The 19,321-nt window shown below is 31.2% G+C and overlaps 6 protein-coding genes across 13 annotated transcripts; 2 read left to right on the forward strand and 4 right to left on the reverse strand.

The window, feature by feature from the left end:
• Window positions 1–89: 89 nt before the first annotated feature.
• Window positions 90–4,348, reverse strand: LOC138939974 (zinc finger protein interacting with ribonucleoprotein K). Of its 3 annotated transcripts, XM_070308402.1 has the most exons (9): window positions 4,108–4,343; window positions 3,687–4,036; window positions 2,485–3,022; window positions 2,055–2,322; window positions 1,775–1,972; window positions 1,522–1,689; window positions 1,219–1,411; window positions 909–1,142; window positions 90–713 (listed from the first exon to the last, which is right to left on the reverse strand). In XM_070308402.1, exons 2-9 carry the CDS (start codon window positions 3,813–3,815, stop codon window positions 465–467), a joined length of 1,977 nt encoding a protein of 658 aa, XP_070164503.1. In that variant the 5' UTR covers window positions 3,816–4,036; window positions 4,108–4,343; the 3' UTR covers window positions 90–464. The 3 variants fall into 3 exon arrangements, with proteins under 3 accessions (XP_070164503.1, XP_070164493.1, XP_070164511.1); XM_070308392.1 differs by having other exon boundaries at window positions 3,687–4,343; XM_070308410.1 differs by having other exon boundaries at window positions 624–713; window positions 913–1,142; window positions 3,687–4,348.
• Window positions 4,035–13,013, forward strand: LOC138939984 (L-selectin). 4 transcript variants are annotated; one of them, XM_070308442.1, is made up of 7 exons: window positions 4,035–4,483; window positions 4,616–4,668; window positions 9,385–9,546; window positions 10,041–10,163; window positions 11,704–11,883; window positions 11,973–12,138; window positions 12,506–13,013. In XM_070308442.1, the coding sequence occupies exons 4-7, from the start codon at window positions 10,049–10,051 to the stop codon at window positions 12,705–12,707; spliced, it is 663 nt and encodes a 220-aa protein (XP_070164543.1). In that variant the 5' UTR covers window positions 4,035–4,483; window positions 4,616–4,668; window positions 9,385–9,546; window positions 10,041–10,048; the 3' UTR covers window positions 12,708–13,013. The 4 variants fall into 4 exon arrangements, with proteins under 4 accessions (XP_070164543.1, XP_070164525.1, XP_070164534.1 ...); XM_070308424.1 differs by lacking the exon at window positions 4,616–4,668 and having other exon boundaries at window positions 9,160–9,546; XM_070308433.1 differs by lacking the exons at window positions 4,035–4,483; window positions 4,616–4,668 and having other exon boundaries at window positions 9,122–9,546.
• LOC138942351 (thymidylate kinase-like) lies at window positions 4,999–7,227 on the reverse strand. The gene is made up of 2 exons (XM_070312525.1): window positions 7,010–7,227; window positions 4,999–6,766 (listed from the first exon to the last, which is right to left on the reverse strand). Exons 1-2 carry the CDS (start codon window positions 7,137–7,139, stop codon window positions 6,267–6,269), a joined length of 630 nt encoding a protein of 209 aa, XP_070168626.1. The 5' UTR covers window positions 7,140–7,227; the 3' UTR covers window positions 4,999–6,266.
• A 157-nt stretch (window positions 13,014–13,170) lies between the features above and the next one.
• Window positions 13,171–14,221, reverse strand: LOC138942359 (peptidyl-prolyl cis-trans isomerase NIMA-interacting 4). The gene is made up of 3 exons (XM_070312539.1): window positions 13,921–14,221; window positions 13,645–13,764; window positions 13,171–13,564 (listed from the first exon to the last, which is right to left on the reverse strand). The coding sequence occupies exons 1-3, from the start codon at window positions 14,017–14,019 to the stop codon at window positions 13,406–13,408; spliced, it is 378 nt and encodes a 125-aa protein (XP_070168640.1). The 5' UTR covers window positions 14,020–14,221; the 3' UTR covers window positions 13,171–13,405.
• A 187-nt stretch (window positions 14,222–14,408) lies between these two features.
• Window positions 14,409–17,568, forward strand: Cbs (cystathionine beta-synthase). Of its 2 annotated transcripts, none has more exons than XM_070308459.1 (6): window positions 14,409–14,575; window positions 14,937–15,067; window positions 15,562–15,671; window positions 15,778–16,381; window positions 16,452–16,722; window positions 16,820–17,568. In XM_070308459.1, exons 1-6 carry the CDS (start codon window positions 14,522–14,524, stop codon window positions 17,264–17,266), a joined length of 1,617 nt encoding a protein of 538 aa, XP_070164560.1. In that variant the 5' UTR covers window positions 14,409–14,521; the 3' UTR covers window positions 17,267–17,568. The 2 variants fall into 2 exon arrangements, with proteins under 2 accessions (XP_070164560.1, XP_070164569.1); XM_070308468.1 differs by having other exon boundaries at window positions 14,411–14,597; window positions 16,820–17,566.
• On the reverse strand, window positions 16,819–19,112 carry Trs33 (trafficking protein particle complex subunit Trs33). 2 transcript variants are annotated; one of them, XM_070308492.1, is made up of 3 exons: window positions 18,752–19,112; window positions 18,501–18,680; window positions 16,819–18,383 (listed from the first exon to the last, which is right to left on the reverse strand). In XM_070308492.1, exons 2-3 carry the CDS (start codon window positions 18,621–18,623, stop codon window positions 17,982–17,984), a joined length of 525 nt encoding a protein of 174 aa, XP_070164593.1. In that variant the 5' UTR covers window positions 18,624–18,680; window positions 18,752–19,112; the 3' UTR covers window positions 16,819–17,981. The 2 variants fall into 2 exon arrangements, with proteins under 2 accessions (XP_070164593.1, XP_070164583.1); XM_070308482.1 differs by having other exon boundaries at window positions 18,501–19,112.
• Window positions 19,113–19,321: the final 209 nt, after the last annotated feature.

Raw genomic sequence — 19,321 nt, forward strand, 5'->3', positions numbered from 1 at the left:
TGAATATTTTATCTAATTTTTTTATTATTTTCCTTAATTCTAATTTATTCTAATATTTTTTATTTCTTCTAGTTTTTATTCTTATATACAAAAGACTGATATTTATTCACATAATAAAGTTTTATGATTTCTCTAATTCTATATTTTTATATAAATCATTTTGTTTTTTGGAGATCTTATATATACCATTATAAATCATTGCGACAAAGTATTTATAAAATTCGTTGTTTTAATTAATTAAAGATTAATTTCAAACTAATGGATTCATTTAATTTACATTTGTTTATCACTAAAGTTTCTTGTTCCTCAGTTTGTAGCTGTATCTTTGTATGTATATTTATGTATTTCGCATTATGTGATTTTAATAACATTACATTATGATTATATCATACGTATCTCGATTCATGATTGATCGGCATAAAAACATAGTTGTCTTTATTTAAGCTTGGTCTTAAGAAACAATTTTATCTATGTTGAATTAAATCATTTTCCGTAACATTTGAAATGCTATAAAAATTATACGGCAAGTTTGTTGGCAAAAAGTTTTGGAGCGCTGCCGGTACTGCATTGAAATAAGTCGTGTTTCGTTCTCTGAATACAGTTTCTTGAACAGTACCATTGACGTCCGTTTGGAAAGTCTGAATAGTAGTCGTTGGAATAGCTTGGATAACTATGGGTTGTGATGTTGAAGCGTAAGGAACTGCTTGCATTACCTGTAAAAATACAATATTTAAATATTTATACATTGTATTAATCGAATACACATAAGCTATTGTTCCAAAACGAATTCAAATTCGTATGATATTTTAACTGAACTAGATCACCCAATGTTCTAATATATTATTATTTTTCCTTTACTTTATTATTATTGATACATACATTAATACTAGAAAATAAACATTTTATACTTGCGCTGTTGTAGATTCTGTTTGAGATACAGAGAGCGGATCTTCTTCCTCGAGAGACTGTGTTTGTTCTGCCGTCTGTCGCAACTGCTGATTATTTGTTAAATGTTTGGTGTGAGAAGTATTGATTCCATGTCGACGCTTCATATGCTTATTATAATTTGGCCAATTTGTAAAGTGATGCTGACATTCTAAACAACTGTACGGACGCTCTCCTGTATGCTGTCGCCTATGTGTCTGCAATTGCAAAATAATAGTATTATAAATCGGTATTTTAAAAACATCATATGATTAAAATCTTATAATAACTTACAGTTAATATCCCTTTGAAACGGAAGCGTTTCCCGCAAAATTCACAAGTAAATGGCATAGCGCCGGTATGTATTCTGTGATGTTCCCTTAAAGTTCCTTTCTCCCTAAAGGTTCTTCCACACACATCGCACTGATGCGGCTTGGCACCTGTATGCACCGTCTCATGTTTCTTCAATTGCAAAGGTGTTTTAAATCTATACAATATCATTTTATTTTTTTTTAAATCATGTATATAATATATGTCATGTATGTAATAATATATATGAATGTGGTAATATAATATGTTTATGATATTCTGACTTACGCTTTTGGACATTGAGAACAGCTATATGGTTTATCTACTGAATGAGTTAAAAAATGGGCTTCTAAATTTCCTTTCTGTATAAAACTCTTGCCACATTGATCGCATGTAAAATTTCTGACACCAGAATGAATCCGTTTGTGCGTTACCAGATTTGGTTTTGTAGAAAATCTAAAAATAAATTTTATCATCCAATTATATAGATATACATTGTGAAATATAATCATTCTGAAATATGGAAAAAAAATGTATTAACCTCTTATCACATTGATCACATGGATATCTGTTTTTCACAGTATCAGGTAAATGGCATCGATTATGGATATATAAAGCACTTTGCTGTCTAAAAGCTTTACCACAAGTTTGGCATACAAATGGCCGTTCTTCACTGTGAATTGTCTTATGAGAGTCTAATACTTTTTTATGTACAAACGATTTTCCACAGTCTTCGCAGCTAAAAGTAGATTGAACAATATCAACAAACATGTTCGTATATCCAAAATTTTACATGATTGTACACAGCAAACAATTCGTACCTAAACTTTGCTTTATTCTTGTGTCTTTTAACATGAGTAAGAAACCCATAGTACTTATCATAAACCTTACAACATTGCACACACATATACTTGGCTTTTTGATTATGCACTGTTTCATGGTGTTCCTCTAATGCTTCTAGACTTGGTAATTTGTCATTGCAATCTGTACACAGCCATGAATATCTCTCTAAACCTTCTGTCTTTTTCCTTCCATGCTTAGTTGTTTCCATTGATCGTGTTTCTCTCATTTCTAAATTAGATTCTGTTTCTAAATTAAAAGCATATATATTATATTAGACTTATAGCAGATCTGTATTGGGATTAATTACGATATTTAAATATGACGATTTTAAAGGCATAAACAAACAAAGGAAATAAAATTAGAAGTACATATATATTAATCTCTTTTATATATATTAAAATATCTTACCCAGTATATAATTATCTACAATCTTTAAATTATTTTTTACAGCTGTATCATTCTGTTCCTTGTCTATTTGGGAAGACATATGGAGCTCAGATTTTTCTTCCATTCTTTGCATCTGGTTTCTCCTCTTTAATCTTTTTTTAGCTTGTTTAGGGGAAATCTTCTTTATTTGTATCTTACACTTCTTCTGTTTTGCGTTATCTTGTGTTTTCTGAGTTTTGGAATTATCACTTTTATTACATCCTTCAATAAAATTGTAAGTATTCAAGACATTGACTGTGTCATTGATATAATTGCCAGCTGATTGACACTCAGCTATCTCTTCGCTGTTGTTGACTTCATCTTCCTTTGGAAATTCTATAGTCTCTTCCACGTAATCTATATTTGGTTCTATCGGTTGTGGCTCAGGCTTTAAATTTATTAGTAATTGTTTTAGCGATATTTGTGCTTTACTGGTCTTTTCAAAAAACTCACTGCATTGATTCAACAAATCACAACAATCTATGCAAACCGTAAGTGGCAAGCTGTCTGTTATTAGAACCTGCAATTGTAATAGTCATTATTAAAGATAAAAAATACATCAGAAGTATCAAAATTCATGTAATTTAGATATAACTAAAATTCATATACATATATATAAGCAGTTATATTGCAATTATGTAAGCTACAAATATGTAAACTATTTGATAGGATATAAAAACAATTTAATTTTATTGCTCTAGATTGACAATAAAATGACAAATTCAAATTAATTGTCTTTGCAAGATTTATATTAACTTCTTAATAGGAATGTTATCTAAAATTTGAGAAAAACAAATTTATTTCTATAAATTTTTATTACATTAAGCTAGCAAAATGTAAAACATATAAATGTATATTACTTTAAATTTATGTTTTTTTGAAAAATTTAGAACTGTCATATGATAACAATCATATAATAATAAGTTACAATCAGTTAATATTTAAGACACATTAGGACCAATGCACATTACAACTATATTTATACACACATTTCGAAATTCATTGCTAGTATTGGAAATTTATAATATATATAAAGTGAATTATAGATTTACAAGTATTGGTAGTGAATCTCGGAATGAAACCACAATACCAAATAAAATATTTCTGTTTTTCTGAATTACAGTTTCTGAAATACATTTTATGGGAATAATAAAAAGAAAACATTCGATTTATTAAAATTTTACCTGTATCTGTAAACACTTTGCAATCTTAGCTTCGATTTCGAGTTTCTGTCCCTCGGCTTCGTAAATCCCAATGAGATTCTTCTTGGTCTCGGCACACAGCCGGCAAAGTTCCGGTTCCGTCATCCTCATTCAATGCACATACGAGAATTTCGTACGCGTAAGATCGTCGTACGGCATCATTGCGCGAAGATGCATCGTGCTAGTCTTTAAGGCCGTTTATGGGGTGACACGTGAAGCAGCTGATATTAGGTTCGATCTCGAACCTCGAACCCTCAGGAGCCGTGAAACTCCGAGTTGACGGTTGATGGTGGCGACATAGGAATAAAGATGCTGCGGTAGGAATAAGAACCCTGTCCAACGACTTATCATATAAGTGAACTGGGATTTATTTGTAACTTTTCGGCTGGATTTTTTAACTTACGCCTATTGCTCATTGCTTCCCTCATTCCCCTCGCTCCTTATTGTTAGCAACGCATCACCGCATCGTAAATCGTAATTAAGGAGCGCATCACTTAGTCTCAGGAACGTGCGTATCACAAATGTGATAGCACAATACTCTAGTAAGCATAAAACATAAATATTTTAAATTGTTATAGAACGTACATATACGTATAATTAATAATAGAATAATTATTTTTATTATTAATACAAAATAAAATATTGAATAGAATATTTTAATGAAAACTTTTACTACTAGACTATATAGAGTATTGTGCTATTATATTTATGATGCGCATGTTCCTGAGACTAACAGGGGAGGGCGCGAGAGACCTTGTGACATCACCGAATTAAAAAAGGTTTTTATAGTGTGTGTTATGTATTTATCTTTTCTCAAATTCGTTCGATTTTCTGCAAATGATGAAATTATATATATATATATATATATATATATATATATATATATATATATATAAGCTATCATATAATAGGAATCCGATATGTGGATAAAGCATATAAAGCAAATGAGCATACAAACGAAAATGTGAGAAGCAAGCTGAGAATATGAGTATGTGAAAAGTGGCATAAATTGAAATTTTCCAAGAATCGCAAGTCTAAGAATGTTTGAATTTGAAGGCTCAAAATTATAAAAATTGAGCTTTTGAAAAGTCGGATAAGTTTTAGAGGAACAGTAAAGAGATGGCACAAACTGAAATTTGAAGAAATGCAATTCCAAGAATTTGTTAGAAATCTTACGATCTTTGAAATGGGAAAATGTAAATTCTGAAAATATTCAAAGTGTCAAGTAAAATATCATAAGAATATAATTACGTAAGAAAGGACACAAATCAAAACTCCAATTATATTTCTGAATTCCAAGTATATTTCTGAAAATTTCAATTTTTTTGTTTTCTTTCTTTTGTCTGCATTATGACAAAAGTTATGATGTAATATAGGACGATGTAAGTTAGTTTATGTTGCTATAATACATCTCGTTCTCAGTTTTTACAAATGATTGCTGCACAACTACAAGCGCAACACGGCGAGCGAGTTATACAATATTTTTAGAGAGGATAAAAGCAAAGAAGATAAATTAAATTTCCAATAAATTGGCTTTTGACTTGATTTTTCGCCTCAGATAAAACTTCTCTCGATGTTTTTTCCTCTTAACAGAACGATGAGCTTAAACGACTTGCAATTTTTATTATCGATCCAAATTCTTTAACAAAAAACGCAATTATATATACGACCCTATATGAATCTCAATCTACCTCTTTGTAATAATACTCATTTTCATTCATACATTATTATTTATAGTCTAACGCATTTTTATTTGTTGTAAAGTTTTATTCAGTATATAATAACTAACGTGTGTCGCGTGATCAATTATGCCTCGAGGATGAGATATATCTCGTGAAAGACCGAGCGTAGTACGCACGCGAAGTACGCAATCCGATTCCAGAAATGTTTACCACATATTTTATTTCGCCGAGATCGAGACCGAGATGTACGACGAAATCGCATTTCTCTAGAATATGTCTGAATTTCTCTGAGAGACGCGTGCGACCCCGATTCTTTCTTTAATATCGATTTTTCTAAGAAATCGGATTTGTATTCAAATCCAGATGGAAGAAAATTCCGTCTCGGCAACTTATTATGACAAGCGTGAAATTATATTTGCATAGAAAATTGCGTAACGTGATATACCTGGATTTTGCTTTTATCAGTAAAAATAAAAACGAATTTACTTTATTACATTTGGCAGTGCTATCGCAAGTATTTTATATATAAACGTTAATGAAACAAATAGTTTTAAATCAAACATACGAAATCTAAATTTACATATATATATATATAATTTTATCTAAATTTTTCTATTTTTTTAAATTCCAACAATATATATCTTATTTATTAATTGATAGTTATATGTTATCTATTAAATCTAAGAAATCAACAAGATTTATACAATTTAGTTTAATAAGGCTTAACTTTACTTCTAGATATGAAAATAGTCTTTTATTTAATTTATTTAATATTTTATCAAAATTTTATTAAAGACTGTAGCAAATATATACCGCAAAGAATTACTAATATAGTGACTCCTCGCCGAGATAGAAATATGAAATTAGAGATTTATCAGCATCAATTACTTAATAATTTAATATTATGATACTGAACTTCTTGGATGACTGATAGTGCCTTTTGCAGTATTTCACTGTGCACAGCCGATTCATCTTGATCCGCATTTACAATAATCCAAGTATCATCTTTTAATTTCTCGTAATTAGTATCGACACGTTGCTGAAATTCATTATGCTCGAACCTTTCTTTTCCCCAATCACTACGCTGTTCTTGCTGTCGCTTGGAAACCTTGAGAAACACCACGCAATCTGGCTTTGGAAGCCCTATGTCAGGTTGTTGACACCAGTTGAGACTTCTGCCAGTGTTGACTGCTGTATATGCAGCACCAGACGCTGTGTACCTGTCCATCACTAAAGTAACACCAGACAGAAGTGTCTTCTCAATGTCTTCCTTGCACTCCCATCGATTCGCAGAGAACAATAAGTGAGCTGCCTCTGGTGGCACATTTATTTCTTTTGACAGGAAACTATTTAACATAGCTCCAACAGGAGTCTTTCTATCTGCAAAATTAAATAAAATATTTTTTTTTTTTTAAGACAATCATTACGTGCAAGTTGATGCTCTATGTCATTCACAGCGCAATGCAATTGAAGAAAAAATAACGATTATACTTGACATATAAATTTTCATTTGTTAATATTTAATTGTTCCGCTAATAGCGAAAACATCTTTTCCCGCGCAATATAACCTAAACATAACCTTGCGATTCAGATGATCTTACAAGAAATTTTTCTATAACTCACTCGGAAAAGCTCGGGATTTCACAGGAATCCGTAGATCGTCCAACGCGTTCATCAACATCTTCGCTTGGGTCGATTTGCCAGCCCGATCGCAACCTTCCAAAACTATCAGTGCACCGCGTTTACTGAACATGTTGACAAGTGCATGCTACCGCTACGTCCATCTAACGGACAGAATGAAGATATTATCCGATGATATTGCATGATCCGCGGGAATAAAATTTTCTGGAAAAAAAAAAAAAAAAAAAAAAAATTCTTTTACAATTTTTTGTTATGTGACAAGAAATTAAAAATAAAGTTAATTTTTTGTTAAAGTCGATTTTTTATAATAAGCATTGCCTTTTAAATATATATAGAATTAAATATTTCAATATTTTATTGTAGTAAGTATTCTTGACTCTATTTATATTTGATATCAAACAGCGCGACCTTCGATTTTTTTCTGAGAAATTAGAAGATTATTTTAGAATGTAAAAATAAAATATGTTAGTACTTATTAACAAATATTACTAAAATATTAATTAGAAGCGAATCATTTCACTGTTGATTAATAGGCAATATATTATATTGACTTATTTTTTCAGCACTCACTTATTGTATGAAATTATTGTCAAATTATTCTAGAGCACATATTTATTTCTGTAGTACTTCTGACATGGATTAACGACACAGTCAAAAGCTTTACCGGCAATTGCTTTAAATTATTACATCGTACATTCAATAATCTCGAAGATGAAATTGTCGGATAAAGATTTTAAGGTAGAAATACGACATTTTTGACAGATTTGATAAAAATGCGATTACATAATTTGCGATGCGTATGTTTCTATTTGTACGTATATACAGGGTGTATATTTTAAAAAGTTTCCAACTTGTTTATTTTGCGACTGACTAATCTTTTCAAAAAATATCAAAAGGTCAATCTTTTTTCAAGGGAGACGTATGAGTGCTTTAAAAATGTGGTATACTTGGTGTACATAGTTTATACAAGCAAGTCAGTCCTTATCTCTCTAATATTTGTTTTCTATTCCTTATATTTTCAATTATGCGACGGTCTTAATATTAGCGAAATAAATTAGCGCTATTGTTTCGCAAAACAAATAAAAAGATTTAAATTATATTTAAATTATATGAAAATTGATAGTTCTTGGTAACGTGAGAATACAAATATTCATTTAAATGCAAATATAAATAGATTGCAAAATCAGTTCGCAGATGAAAATTTCTCCCGATTTCAATTATAATAAAAAGTAATTAGAACATTAAAGAATTCCTTTTTTTTTATTTTTTTTTATTTTTATTTATACAGCTATTATTCTTAATTTATAAGATCAATCTCTAATCTCTTAAGAATTAAATATCCATCAATTTCAAAAGAAATATTTTCATAATTTTTTAATTCATCAAATTTCTGCTGAGAAAGAATTTAAAAAATCAAACATGTAAAATTTTTATAATGAGAAATTTTCTAAATCTAGAAATAAATATAGAACATTGCACATAACGATTAATTCGCATGTAAGTAGTAAAAAATGTTCTGAATTATATAAAGACCGTTTCAAATTCCGTGAATGTACAATCGAAAGTTCACATTTTCTCCGAAATCTTCAATAAGCGTCGAACGCAATCAAAAACGGACCGTCTTAAACAAATATCCATATTGCGGCGAACATGCCGTTAATTTCTTTTACATATTTGAATATTATAAAATGTACTTTTTCTGAGAACTTTTGACGCAGCGTTATTTCAATTTCCATGCTTTCGTGTACTTTCCTTTCACTCGCATCGACTCGCATTTTACTTTCCACTTTTCATATATAATCTGCATAAAAATAATAAATTTTAAGGAATTGGAGAAAAGAAATCCTATAAATTATGTTCCAGTAGAAAATCTTGGGATCTCTTTCAGGGACATTATATTATCTTTTAATTCTCTAAAAATTTATCAAGCTTATGCATGAATTATTTTCGACACAATATGTCGTTTCCAAAATTTTCTAGAAAGTATTTGCGGTCTTTGCGAAATATTGGATACGAGTTAATGAGCTCGACTAAAGTCAGTTTAATTAGCTATTCATAAACAAATGATCGAAAACAGCTATTCGAATAATTAATTTGAGAGGAAAAATCGCAGAATGTATTGCATTTTTCAGAGAAAAGGCGCGATTATTAAGCATCGCTCTGAGTCATCGGGTTCGCATCCAAGGATGACCCTTGCACAAAGACAAAGAGAAGAAAGGATCGAACGATTCACATGAAATGTATGGCGTCGAAGTCTTCGATGGGCAAATCCCGTCATGGAGACTTCGACGCTCGAAAACGTGGCTCACTGAATGGTAAAAGTATTGACGCGATGTGTCCTCATTGTGTATATATAGGGGTGCCTGTGCCAAGAAAACACTACAGTTCTTCGTTGAGCGTCTGTAGGACAGCATCAGGTGGAAAGTACCTGTTCTGTTTCTTCTGTGGAGATTAGTGCGTTTGAACATTGAAACGCTTAATCTTGCTGATTATAATCGAGTTGCAACTGACCATATCAGGTAAATTCAACATATAATTTCTGAAAAATAATTAGATGCGATTAAAATTATATCATTTTACACATTCCCGTTTTTAAGTTTTTTAAAAAGCATTGCTCACTTTTTTATCTATTTAATACATTCTATATTAAATTATTAAGAATAAATTCTATATAATTTTTAAATTATATTTCATCTACATAAACAACAAAAAATAAAAGCAGTAATAATTATTAACATTAGTTGAATCAAATCCTGTATCTATCATATGAAATAAGATTGGGCACAAGGTACCATCCTGTATACGTTAGAATCGTATAGAACCGGTTTGAGGACGGTCGCCTCTTCAAGAAAGTTCGGGATTTAAACCTAAAAATAACAAAGAAAGCATTTCTACCAATTAGAAGTGAAGAAGATAAATTATTAAAATAAATTTCTAATTAAAATAGATCTCGCTCATTGTACTTCAATATTAACTTTTTGGATTTCTTTTTTATTGGCTGTAATGTGAAAAGAAAAAAAAATGATACCACTCATCGTATATCTTGTTGCTCTTGTGACGCTATCCACCGCACAATTTCAACCACAACCCAATGGTCGGATTTTGGAATCGCCGAATCCAGCACTTTGCGCACAAAGTAAGTTTTGCTTTATATATCACTATTTTTATCAAAAACTATCCAAGCAACACGAAGCTTTTAAAATTGTCTCTTAAGCATTAAACATTTTTAACATGTATCTTTTATACATTTTTTAAATTTTTATATTATGTTGATATGAAAATATTTTAATCATACAAGATAATGCTTTTTCACTATATTATAGTGGGAAAATTAAAGGCATAAATTATTGAATTATTCAATGCTAAATTAACTTAATTGTCAACCATGGTTCTCAGAAACTTTATACAAATATATTGGAAATTACCACTTAGAATTTTTATACAAATTAATCTTCCGCTAGAATTTAAATAATAAGCATTCGCCCAATGCTCTCTCTAAAAGTTCACGCCGGAGAAAGTCTTCGTTTTATTTCCCTCAGCCGTCAAATATCTGAGGAAATTACGAACCAGAGAAAGTATTTTTGATATTTGTCATTAAAGAGGCCGCAACCCTGCGCTGCGGAATCTTCCTCCTCCACCCGTTTTCCTATTTCCTACTTTGCCTCGGATCTTCGATCATTGTATCTTCCGCGTCTATCGCATCCTCTTATATCGACGCCGCATCGTTAATTACACGTGACCGTTCATCCTTCACATCTTATGCATCTTTCTCGACGTTCGTTATAGAAAGTGTGACGATGACACCGAAGCGGTGTAACTCGAACGCATTTGAATTGTAAATGTCCTCGTCGTAAGTAGTACGGAATGTCGAGTGGCACTTTCACGTTCATCGCGTTTTCGGTTGGGTCGAATCAGTGAGAATAAATCACCATTAATTATCTAATCTGGAATGTCATATTTTCCAAATTCTCAGCATCTCCCAATATTCTCTTGTCCTATTATCTAAGAAGGAATTCATAGATGAAAGACTTATCAACTTAACTTCCAAGAATGCAACAAAATTATCTTAAAAGAAAAGATTGTTAAGCTTTATATGAAGTATTTCACCTTGAACTTCTTTTTTGGTGTAAAGTAAATGATGCTAACTTTTGTCTTATAAAAAAAATGTAAAAATTCTAATGGATCTCGATCTTGGAAAAATCAAATTATGTAATACAAATCATTTAAATGAGAATAAAATTCAACGCAAAAGAGAGATCCCCGACTTAAATCATTGACGAGATTCTAGACTTAAAGAAATGGAAGAGAATGTGTTATGCACGGAACCTGATAACTGATTATCCATTCATTAGGCGTAGCCGGTTGACGCGCGTTCCAAAGACGCGCCCCTCATAAAAAACTTTCTTCTTCTTTATTTGGAAAGTGACGCACGCGATAAAATCAATATACAGCGCGGGTGCCAATGTCTAGGTCGTGACTGCGATTGCCCAGAGTCGCCGCCTCGACTGACACTAATTTCGCAACTTTCACTCCGGGAACAAGCGAAAGACCTTCAGCTCTTCCTAATGTAAACATATCTCTTAAACATTCAAAGACATTTATAAAGATTATTGTCTATTGTCTAGTGCCCGTGTAATTTAATTCACTCGATCTTCTAATTGCGGTTTTTCTCGCAGGGATCATTCATCAACGATTCAATGGAAAAGGCTATTATTTTTCGTGGGCTGATCCGAGAACGGCCGGACAAGAAGTAGACTGGCTATCGGGTAGAAACTTCTGCCGACAACGTTGCATGGATCTAGTTTCATTGGAGACTTCCGCCGAGAACGAGTTCATCAAGAACCGCATCGTTCAAAGTACTGTTACTCTGCAAATCGATCCTGCATTTCGTGGGCAATCGGAGTAGAAAAAGTAAGGATGTTAATGTGATACGCTTCTTTTGCAGACAAGGTAAAATATATCTGGACCTCCGGTCGCCTCTGTGACTTCAAAGGCTGCGATAGGCCGGATCTGCAGCCTCTTCATATTAACGGTTGGTTCTGGACCGCAGAGTTGCAGAAGTTAGCACCCACCAACGATCGCGGCCAAAATGATTGGTCCGAGAGCGGCGGGTAAGACTTATTATTCGCAATATTACATATCCATAGAGTATACCGACCTGTAATTTTGCATCGTTCAATTCAAATCGTTGCTATTCAAACGCTTGTACATATCGAGATACATTGAAGTCAAGATCATGCATATGCGATCCTCACACTTTGGAGCTCAAGAATGATTGAACAAGATGTGATTAAATTTTTTTTACCCGCCCGCTGCAATTCTCTGTTATTTTTTGCTCTATAATCAATGATCGTACGTCTAATAGTCAAGATTTCTAAACGTATACGTAATATCAAATGACAAAGCGATAATGTAAATATCTTGATTCATCTTACGAGAATTCGTTCTGTATGTGGGCAATATATGTGTTTTATTTAGTATCGGCAAACCACAGCCTGACAATCGCGAGGCCATTCAAGGCGGTGCTCCCGAGAATTGCCTGGCTATTCTCAATCAATTCTACAATGATGGAGTGAACTGGCATGATGTGGCATGTCATCACAAGAAACCATGGGTTTGCGAGGACAATGAGTCTCTCCTGAGATATGTTCGTTTTACCAATCCCAACATTCGCATATAATGGAACAAAAACTTCATAGAACAATAATTTTACTTTTATTCAAATGGGTTTAAGCACCTATAATGTTACAACGTTCAAATGTGTGTCTACACCAGAGAAGTGACTGAGTAGCATATAGAACATCTTATTTATTACTATTATATATAATGTTATAACATTTCATACTCATTAGACCCTACATAGAATTATTTAATTAAACTTGTAGGCATTATTTGATTTCAGGAAATATTACTATTTATATTCTTAGACATAATCTCCTAAAGATAAACGGAGAAAATTAGATAAAATAAAAACTACAGTTTACAAACATACAATTCTTAGATTATTATAAAAAGATATATGAAATAAGTACATTTCTAAAATAATATATATACTAATGTATATTCCAGATAGCAATAAATTCGTGAATAATAAATGATTCTATATTTTTTCATTATTAAGAAACACAGCAATTCATTTATATTTATAACATACATTGATTTTTAACTGCTTGTGTCAAATGTATGAACTGTATCTTTTCCTTTTTATATAAAAATTTAAATTACATAAAATTATGTTTATTAATAAAAGATAATATATAATATATCACAGATGTTAAACAAGTCTTTCACAAAGAGACTTAATAATATATATCATATTTATTTAATCAAATATGTATAACAACTTTATAAAAGTACTTTAAAAATATGTACTTGAAGCTATTTCTTACCTTCTACCATTATAATATGATATCCAAATTTTGTTTTCACTGGTGGATCTGTATAAACTGGAGATGCCAGATTAGAAATTGGCAATGCAAAGGCAGCATCTTGAAAGGGTCCTACCATGGTACCACGTGTCATCCAACCAAGATCACCCTTCAGATAATAAACGAAATGCAAAATTTCAGACACAATTATTTCCAATTGTTTATTAAGACGATATTTTTTCACGTTACCCCAGATCTGGCTTTATCCTCGCTGTATGTCGCTGCAACTTCATTGAACTTTTGACCGGCTTTTAATTTTTCCAATGCCTCCAATATTTTCGATTGTTTTTCACACAGTATATGTCTAATCTGTATTTAGAAAATAAATTGTATGAAAATGATAAAAGCTGTAAACAATTGTATACAACATTTAAAATAAAAGTGTTCGATTATCATAACAGCTAATAATTCACGATACAGTTATGTGGTATACATGTTACTTATCGATACAAAATGTTTTCTTACTTTCACTGCGTTTCCACCTTTCTTTTCTGTCTTTCCACTCTCTTCCAAGAATTTACCCTTACTGGACTTCGCGGCACCAGCATTCTTTTTCGGCGGCATGCTCGTGCAATTTTAGGTTATATCAATATACCAGAGAGAAGAATCTCTGAATATACTATTGATGAAAAACAGACAAGTTTCTTCCGTAACTGTAGAGAAATTTCCGTATGGTATGAGTGAATAATTAAGAGATAGGATTGATTATCGATAATAAAATTTATGAAATTAATTGTTTATGGGAATATTTATGGAGAATATAGAGAATATTTAAGAAGAATATAAGGAGTATAATTTGCTAGTTATTTTTTTAAACTTAAATATCATTAGTTGATAAAATAGAAATACATAAATTAAAATTATCATCAGATGGTTTCCTATTATAGAATCGATATATCTTTTGAGGTTTTATCTGTTTTTTTTTTTTTTTTTTTTTTTTTTGCTTTAAATGAAGAGATTTTTATTATTATTTAAAACTAACAAATTTTCTTACGAAATTATTTATATTTATATTGTGAAAAATATCCAAAGCTTCTATCATGAAAATAAAGTATTAATATATAGTATGAACACAAATCCAGCCACGTGCATGATTAATATAGTGATCGACAAAGCGACTGTGATAAATCTGGATATACTTGGTGATTTAGATTTTTATATATTGCACAGTGATATTGTTTGATAAAACGTGCTTTCGCATTCTAAACCAAGATTAGTATTAATACAACACATCGATATTTTCTTTACATCAATGGCTTTTTTCCCGTTTTTTTAATTCTTTTTCCTCACTCTAAACTCTAAAACATTGAAATTTTTTAATTGTTGCAATTGTTTCAATTGTTCAATTAAAAAGAATAGATCTATATAATACGTTATAAGCCAGAAATTTACATAACACATTAAGTCATTACATCATTGATATCTTTAATGTTATATAAGAATATTTAATTAAACAATTTATTGCAATTTTTTCTCTCTAGAGAAAGCCTTATTTAATTGATAATAAAAGACGCACTAAAGTTTTAATGATGGAGCTAAAGCGACCAGATAAACCAGCTAAATGCACATGGAAAGCTAATGAGGAAAGTTCACTCCACACAAAACGGATAGAGTAAGTTTCTTGAAACTGGAAACTTTAAATTTATACAACTTTCCAATTTTGCCATTGCATATACGCATGCTAAACATTACAATTCTATATTACTTTTAAGTTAGAAATTTTTACAACATATTCTATGGTTAAATTTTAATATCCAAATTTATCAAGATACCGCAATGTATGGCATTGCAATCAAAATATGGAAAGTTTAATAAATATAAGAAATATAATAAAATTTAATACACAGATATTGCTACAAATTATAATATATATACTGTGTAAATAAGCATGATTATAATAGATGAAAAACAACATAAAATAAGTTGATTAAAAGATAACAGTTACATTTATTAATCTATTTTTATCATTAAATTTATATGTCATTGTAACATTTCAAACATTGCAAATTTTAATATCATTTATTTAATATTGTGTATATAACATAATAAAACATATTAAAATATAAATGTGCCAATAAATATGTCTTATTATTTTGTTCCCTACAGGATCCCAAATCGCAACAAAATATTACCTGACATTTTAAGTGCGATCGGTCAGACGCCTCTTATTCGGCTCAATAATATTCCTAAATCTCATGGGATTAAGTGTGAAATGTGTTAGTAAAAAATTTTTATATCATATCTTACATAGCTTATAAATGAAAAAAAAACTTGAAACTGATGAAAGTTCTTATCATTAACTATTGTTATCTTTTTATATAGATGCAAAATGTGAATTCTTTAATCCTGGTGGATCTGTAAAAGATCGAATAGCACATAGAATGATACAGGATGCGGAAGAAAAGGGGCTGATAAAGCCAGGTTATACTATCATTGAACCAACAAGCGGCAATACTGGAATTGGTCTAGCGATAGCTGCAGCAGTCAAGGGCTATAAATGCATCATTGTGATGCCAGAAAAAATGTCTAACGAAAAAGTTTGTGTGCTTCGTGCTCTTGGTGCAGAAATAGTGAGAACACCAACTGAAGCCGCTTGGTACAGTCCGGAAGCGCATATCAGCGTTGCTCAAAAATTGCAGAGAGAGACACCCAATAGTATTGTCTTGGATCAATATACTAACTCTGGCAATCCATTAGCACATTATGATTTAACTGCGACTGAACTTTGGGAACAATGTGATGGCAAAATAGATTATGTTGTTGTTGGCGCTGGTACTGGAGGAACTATCACCGGGATCGGACGTAAATTGAAAGAGCTGTCCCCTGATACAAAAATTGTTGGTGTGGATCCGGTAGGAAGCATTTTGGCACAGCCATCTGAATTAAATAAGGAGGATATTGGTTTCTACGAGGTAGAGGGAATCGGGTATGTATCATGTATACTACAAAATAATATAGCTTTTGATAAAATGCAATCATTTTTTTATATCTTGCAGATATGACTTTATACCAACAGTCTTGGATCGCAATATTGTTGATATGTGGATGAAAACAGAAGACTGTGAGTCATTAAACGCAGCACGTAAATTAATTCGTGAGGAGGGATTATTGTGTGGCGGTAGCAGTGGAGCGGCACTTTCAGCGGCAATTAAAATCGCTAAAAATCTACCGGCGGGTAAACGTTTGATCATTCTTTTGCCAGATGGCATACGCAATTACATGACAAAATTTGTGTCGGATCAATGGATGGAAGCCAGAGATTTTTTGGTAAAATTATTTATGATATATCTAAGATATCGTACATTTAAATATAATTGTAGAAGCATATAAAATATTCACTAATTCATAACTTTTTTTCCTTCAGACATGCAAAGCTTCAATAGAGGTAAACAAATGGTGGTGGAATATACCATTATTAAATGTAACATTAAATAAGCCTATAATATTATCAAAAGGAATGTCATGTCAAGATGTTGTGGATTTCTTTAAAACTGATAACATTCAACAATTATTGGTAACTGATGACGAGAAAATACACGTGAGAGGTGTTATCACGTCAGACGTGCTCCTGTCTAATTTGATTTCTGGTGCAATAAAGCAAACAGACTGTGCCAAGAAAGTTATGATCAAGCAGTTTACGAAAGTTACAGTCTCGATTACATTAGGCAAACTATCACATATTCTTGAAAAAGAATCTTATGCTGTAGTTTTAAATGACGACAATGCTTTAGTCGGGATTGTAAATCAAAATGACATTTTTAATTTCATAATAAAGGGCGATAATACAGCACAGAATAATGGCATTATGTAAAATTCGTCTATGTAGTTATATTTGATAAAGTAAAATTGTCATTTATGCAATATCTGTGTATTTGTATAAGTGAGAAAATTAGATATAAGAACGATTGAATTGCGGAATTTCTTGCAACATTATATCAGATTTATTTTTTGTATCTATGCAATCTTGTAAAAAATAATTCACTATGTATATGTGTGAAATGAAAAAAGGGGCCAATGGAGAAAATTATATAGCTATCTAAAATTTTTAATACAATGATATAATTTTTCTTAGGGTTTCTCAGCATTTGTAAATTTCAAGCATTTAAGTTTTATACATCCATTTTTGTAATAATTATATAAAATGTATCAAATATGCAATTGTTGGAAATAAATATTATATTTGGATGTACTTTGGAGTAAAAATCAACATCAGTATGGATATATTTCATGGATATATAAAAGAAAATATGTGATTGACGAAATATGTATATATATATAGTATATATACATGATTTTTATAACTATCCTCTCTTTCTGGAAATTAATGATCTCTTTTAACTAAACACAAAAAATGTATGTGGAGTGTATAATAAATATCTATTATATTCTCTTATATTTGATAAATACAAGAAATTGTATCATATATGTTTATATATATATATATATATATATATATATATATATATATATATATATATATATATATATTGTATATCTTCGTTTCTCAAATCATAATAGAACAGCTATTAAATTTTTTGAACTTGAACATGAAATTTGCAGCTTGGTAATGTAGTAGTCTCTGCTGTAACAGTACTGATAATACCAAGATTTGCTAAACTACCTCTGAGAAGACCGCAAGTGAAAGCCAGCAGACGAGGACTCTCTTTAAGATACTGTTTGCTGTTGCTTGTACCAACTTTATCTAATAATCTAAAAGCATTATCTTGCAGCACATATACTCCATGATGATTTGTTCTGAGATTATCAATTTGTTTGTGATATAAGCTGGACCAGAAATCTGTGCAGATAAACTTGATCATATCCAGTTCATCCTTGAATCTGCTCCATTCTCTTGTTAGTCGTTCAATAATTCTGTATCCAACACTGAATCCCATCCATTCTAAACGTGAAAGCTCTTCTTCGCCTTCCTATTGAAAATCATATATATTTTCAGTTAGAGAATTTTTTTGTAGTAAATAACAGAAGATATTATAATACATGCAAACAACACTATTTATTACTATCATCTTATGCTTATTACTTACTACATTAGATGATTTACTCAAAACATAATTGACCAATTCAGCATGCAAATATTCAAAGAGACAATCGTCGGCTTCTCCAGTTGCATTAGAATTTACTTTGGAATCAATTATTTGTTGCTTCATTTTTTTCGTTGATGTTATTTCTCGTTTTACTCGATTAGTAGCTTATTCATATGCAGTCTGTTTTTTAGACATGTATGTATACGTGTGTCACATTTACTTAATGTATTTTAAATAATCTAAATACGTACAGCCATTAACTTTGTGTGTTTAGATTGTTAATTGAAATAATCACAAATTAATCAAATTAATCAAATAAATTAATCGCCTATGCATTTGCAAGTAGAAAATATTGGGAAGTATGTATACACTAAACATATCATATGCATATAGTCGCGCATATGTCGTCAATCGTCAATAATAGGCGTGTGTGATAGTGTGATACTTAGTGCACTACTACAAAGTAAACACAGCGAGAGAACCAATCAGCATCGCGAAAAAAAGGCAAAATTCAATTTAGAGTCCTAGGCTACAGTCGAAAAGATGCTAGAAATGCTTCGAAGCGTTTTATTGACCAATCAGGGCAAAGAGAGTAAAGATTTCTTTATTCTAATTGGTTAATGCAATGCTTCGAAGCATTTCTAGCGTCTTCTCGACCGCAGCCCTAGTTATAGACATAGTATATCTAGACCGAGTGTTGAGGAGTGGGAACCGAGATGCACGTAGAAAAGGACATACTCTATTTCGTGCTCCTTGCATTCTCTCCCGCTCGCACGTAGCATGACGAAAGAGAGCGCTATGTGCGAGCGAGAGAGAACGCA

The sequence above is a fragment of the Polyergus mexicanus genome, unplaced genomic scaffold, assembly GCF_030449975.1.
Source record: "Polyergus mexicanus isolate NDT 795.1 unplaced genomic scaffold, iyPolMexi1.0 SCAF_2, whole genome shotgun sequence".
In the NCBI taxonomy this organism is placed as follows: domain Eukaryota; kingdom Metazoa; phylum Arthropoda; class Insecta; order Hymenoptera; family Formicidae; genus Polyergus; species Polyergus mexicanus.

Excerpts from the sequence above, each read along its gene's own strand:
- LOC138942351 (XM_070312525.1), bottom strand. The coding sequence starts at position 7,139 with ATGTTCAGTAAACGCGGTGCACTGATAGTTTTGGAAGGTTGCGATCGG. Across the intron at positions 6,767-7,009 it reads GAAATCCCGAGCTTTTCCGA|ATAGAAAGACTCCTGTTGGA; the intron begins GTGAGTTATAGA and ends TTAATTTTGCAG.
- LOC138939984 (XM_070308442.1), top strand. The coding sequence starts at position 10,049 with ATGATACCACTCATCGTATATCTTGTTGCTCTTGTGACGCTATCCACC. Across the intron at positions 11,884-11,972 it reads CAAGAACCGCATCGTTCAAA|ACAAGGTAAAATATATCTGG; the intron begins GTACTGTTACTC and ends CTTCTTTTGCAG. Across the intron at positions 12,139-12,505 it reads GATTGGTCCGAGAGCGGCGG|TATCGGCAAACCACAGCCTG; the intron begins GTAAGACTTATT and ends TGTTTTATTTAG.
- LOC138942359 (XM_070312539.1), bottom strand. The coding sequence starts at position 14,019 with ATGCCGCCGAAAAAGAATGCTGGTGCCGCGAAGTCCAGTAAGGGTAAA. Across the intron at positions 13,765-13,920 it reads AAGGTGGAAACGCAGTGAAA|ATTAGACATATACTGTGTGA; the intron begins GTAAGAAAACAT and ends TTCTAAATACAG. Across the intron at positions 13,565-13,644 it reads AGGATAAAGCCAGATCTGGG|GGTGATCTTGGTTGGATGAC; the intron begins GTAACGTGAAAA and ends TATTATCTGAAG.
- LOC138939974 (XM_070308402.1), bottom strand. The coding sequence starts at position 3,815 with ATGAGGATGACGGAACCGGAACTTTGCCGGCTGTGTGCCGAGACCAAG. Across the intron at positions 2,323-2,484 it reads TGTAGATAATTATATACTGG|AAACAGAATCTAATTTAGAA; the intron begins GTAAGATATTTT and ends CTTTTAATTTAG. Across the intron at positions 1,690-1,774 it reads TGTGATCAATGTGATAAGAG|ATTTTCTACAAAACCAAATC; the intron begins GTTAATACATTT and ends ATTTATTTTTAG.
- Trs33 (XM_070308492.1), bottom strand. The coding sequence starts at position 18,623 with ATGAAGCAACAAATAATTGATTCCAAAGTAAATTCTAATGCAACTGGA. Across the intron at positions 18,384-18,500 it reads TGAGTAAATCATCTAATGTA|GAAGGCGAAGAAGAGCTTTC; the intron begins GTAAGTAATAAG and ends GATTTTCAATAG.
- Cbs (XM_070308459.1), top strand. The coding sequence starts at position 14,522 with ATGAACACAAATCCAGCCACGTGCATGATTAATATAGTGATCGACAAA. Across the intron at positions 14,576-14,936 it reads TAGTGATCGACAAAGCGACT|AGAAAGCCTTATTTAATTGA; the intron begins GTGATAAATCTG and ends TTTTCTCTCTAG. Across the intron at positions 16,382-16,451 it reads TACGAGGTAGAGGGAATCGG|ATATGACTTTATACCAACAG; the intron begins GTATGTATCATG and ends TATATCTTGCAG.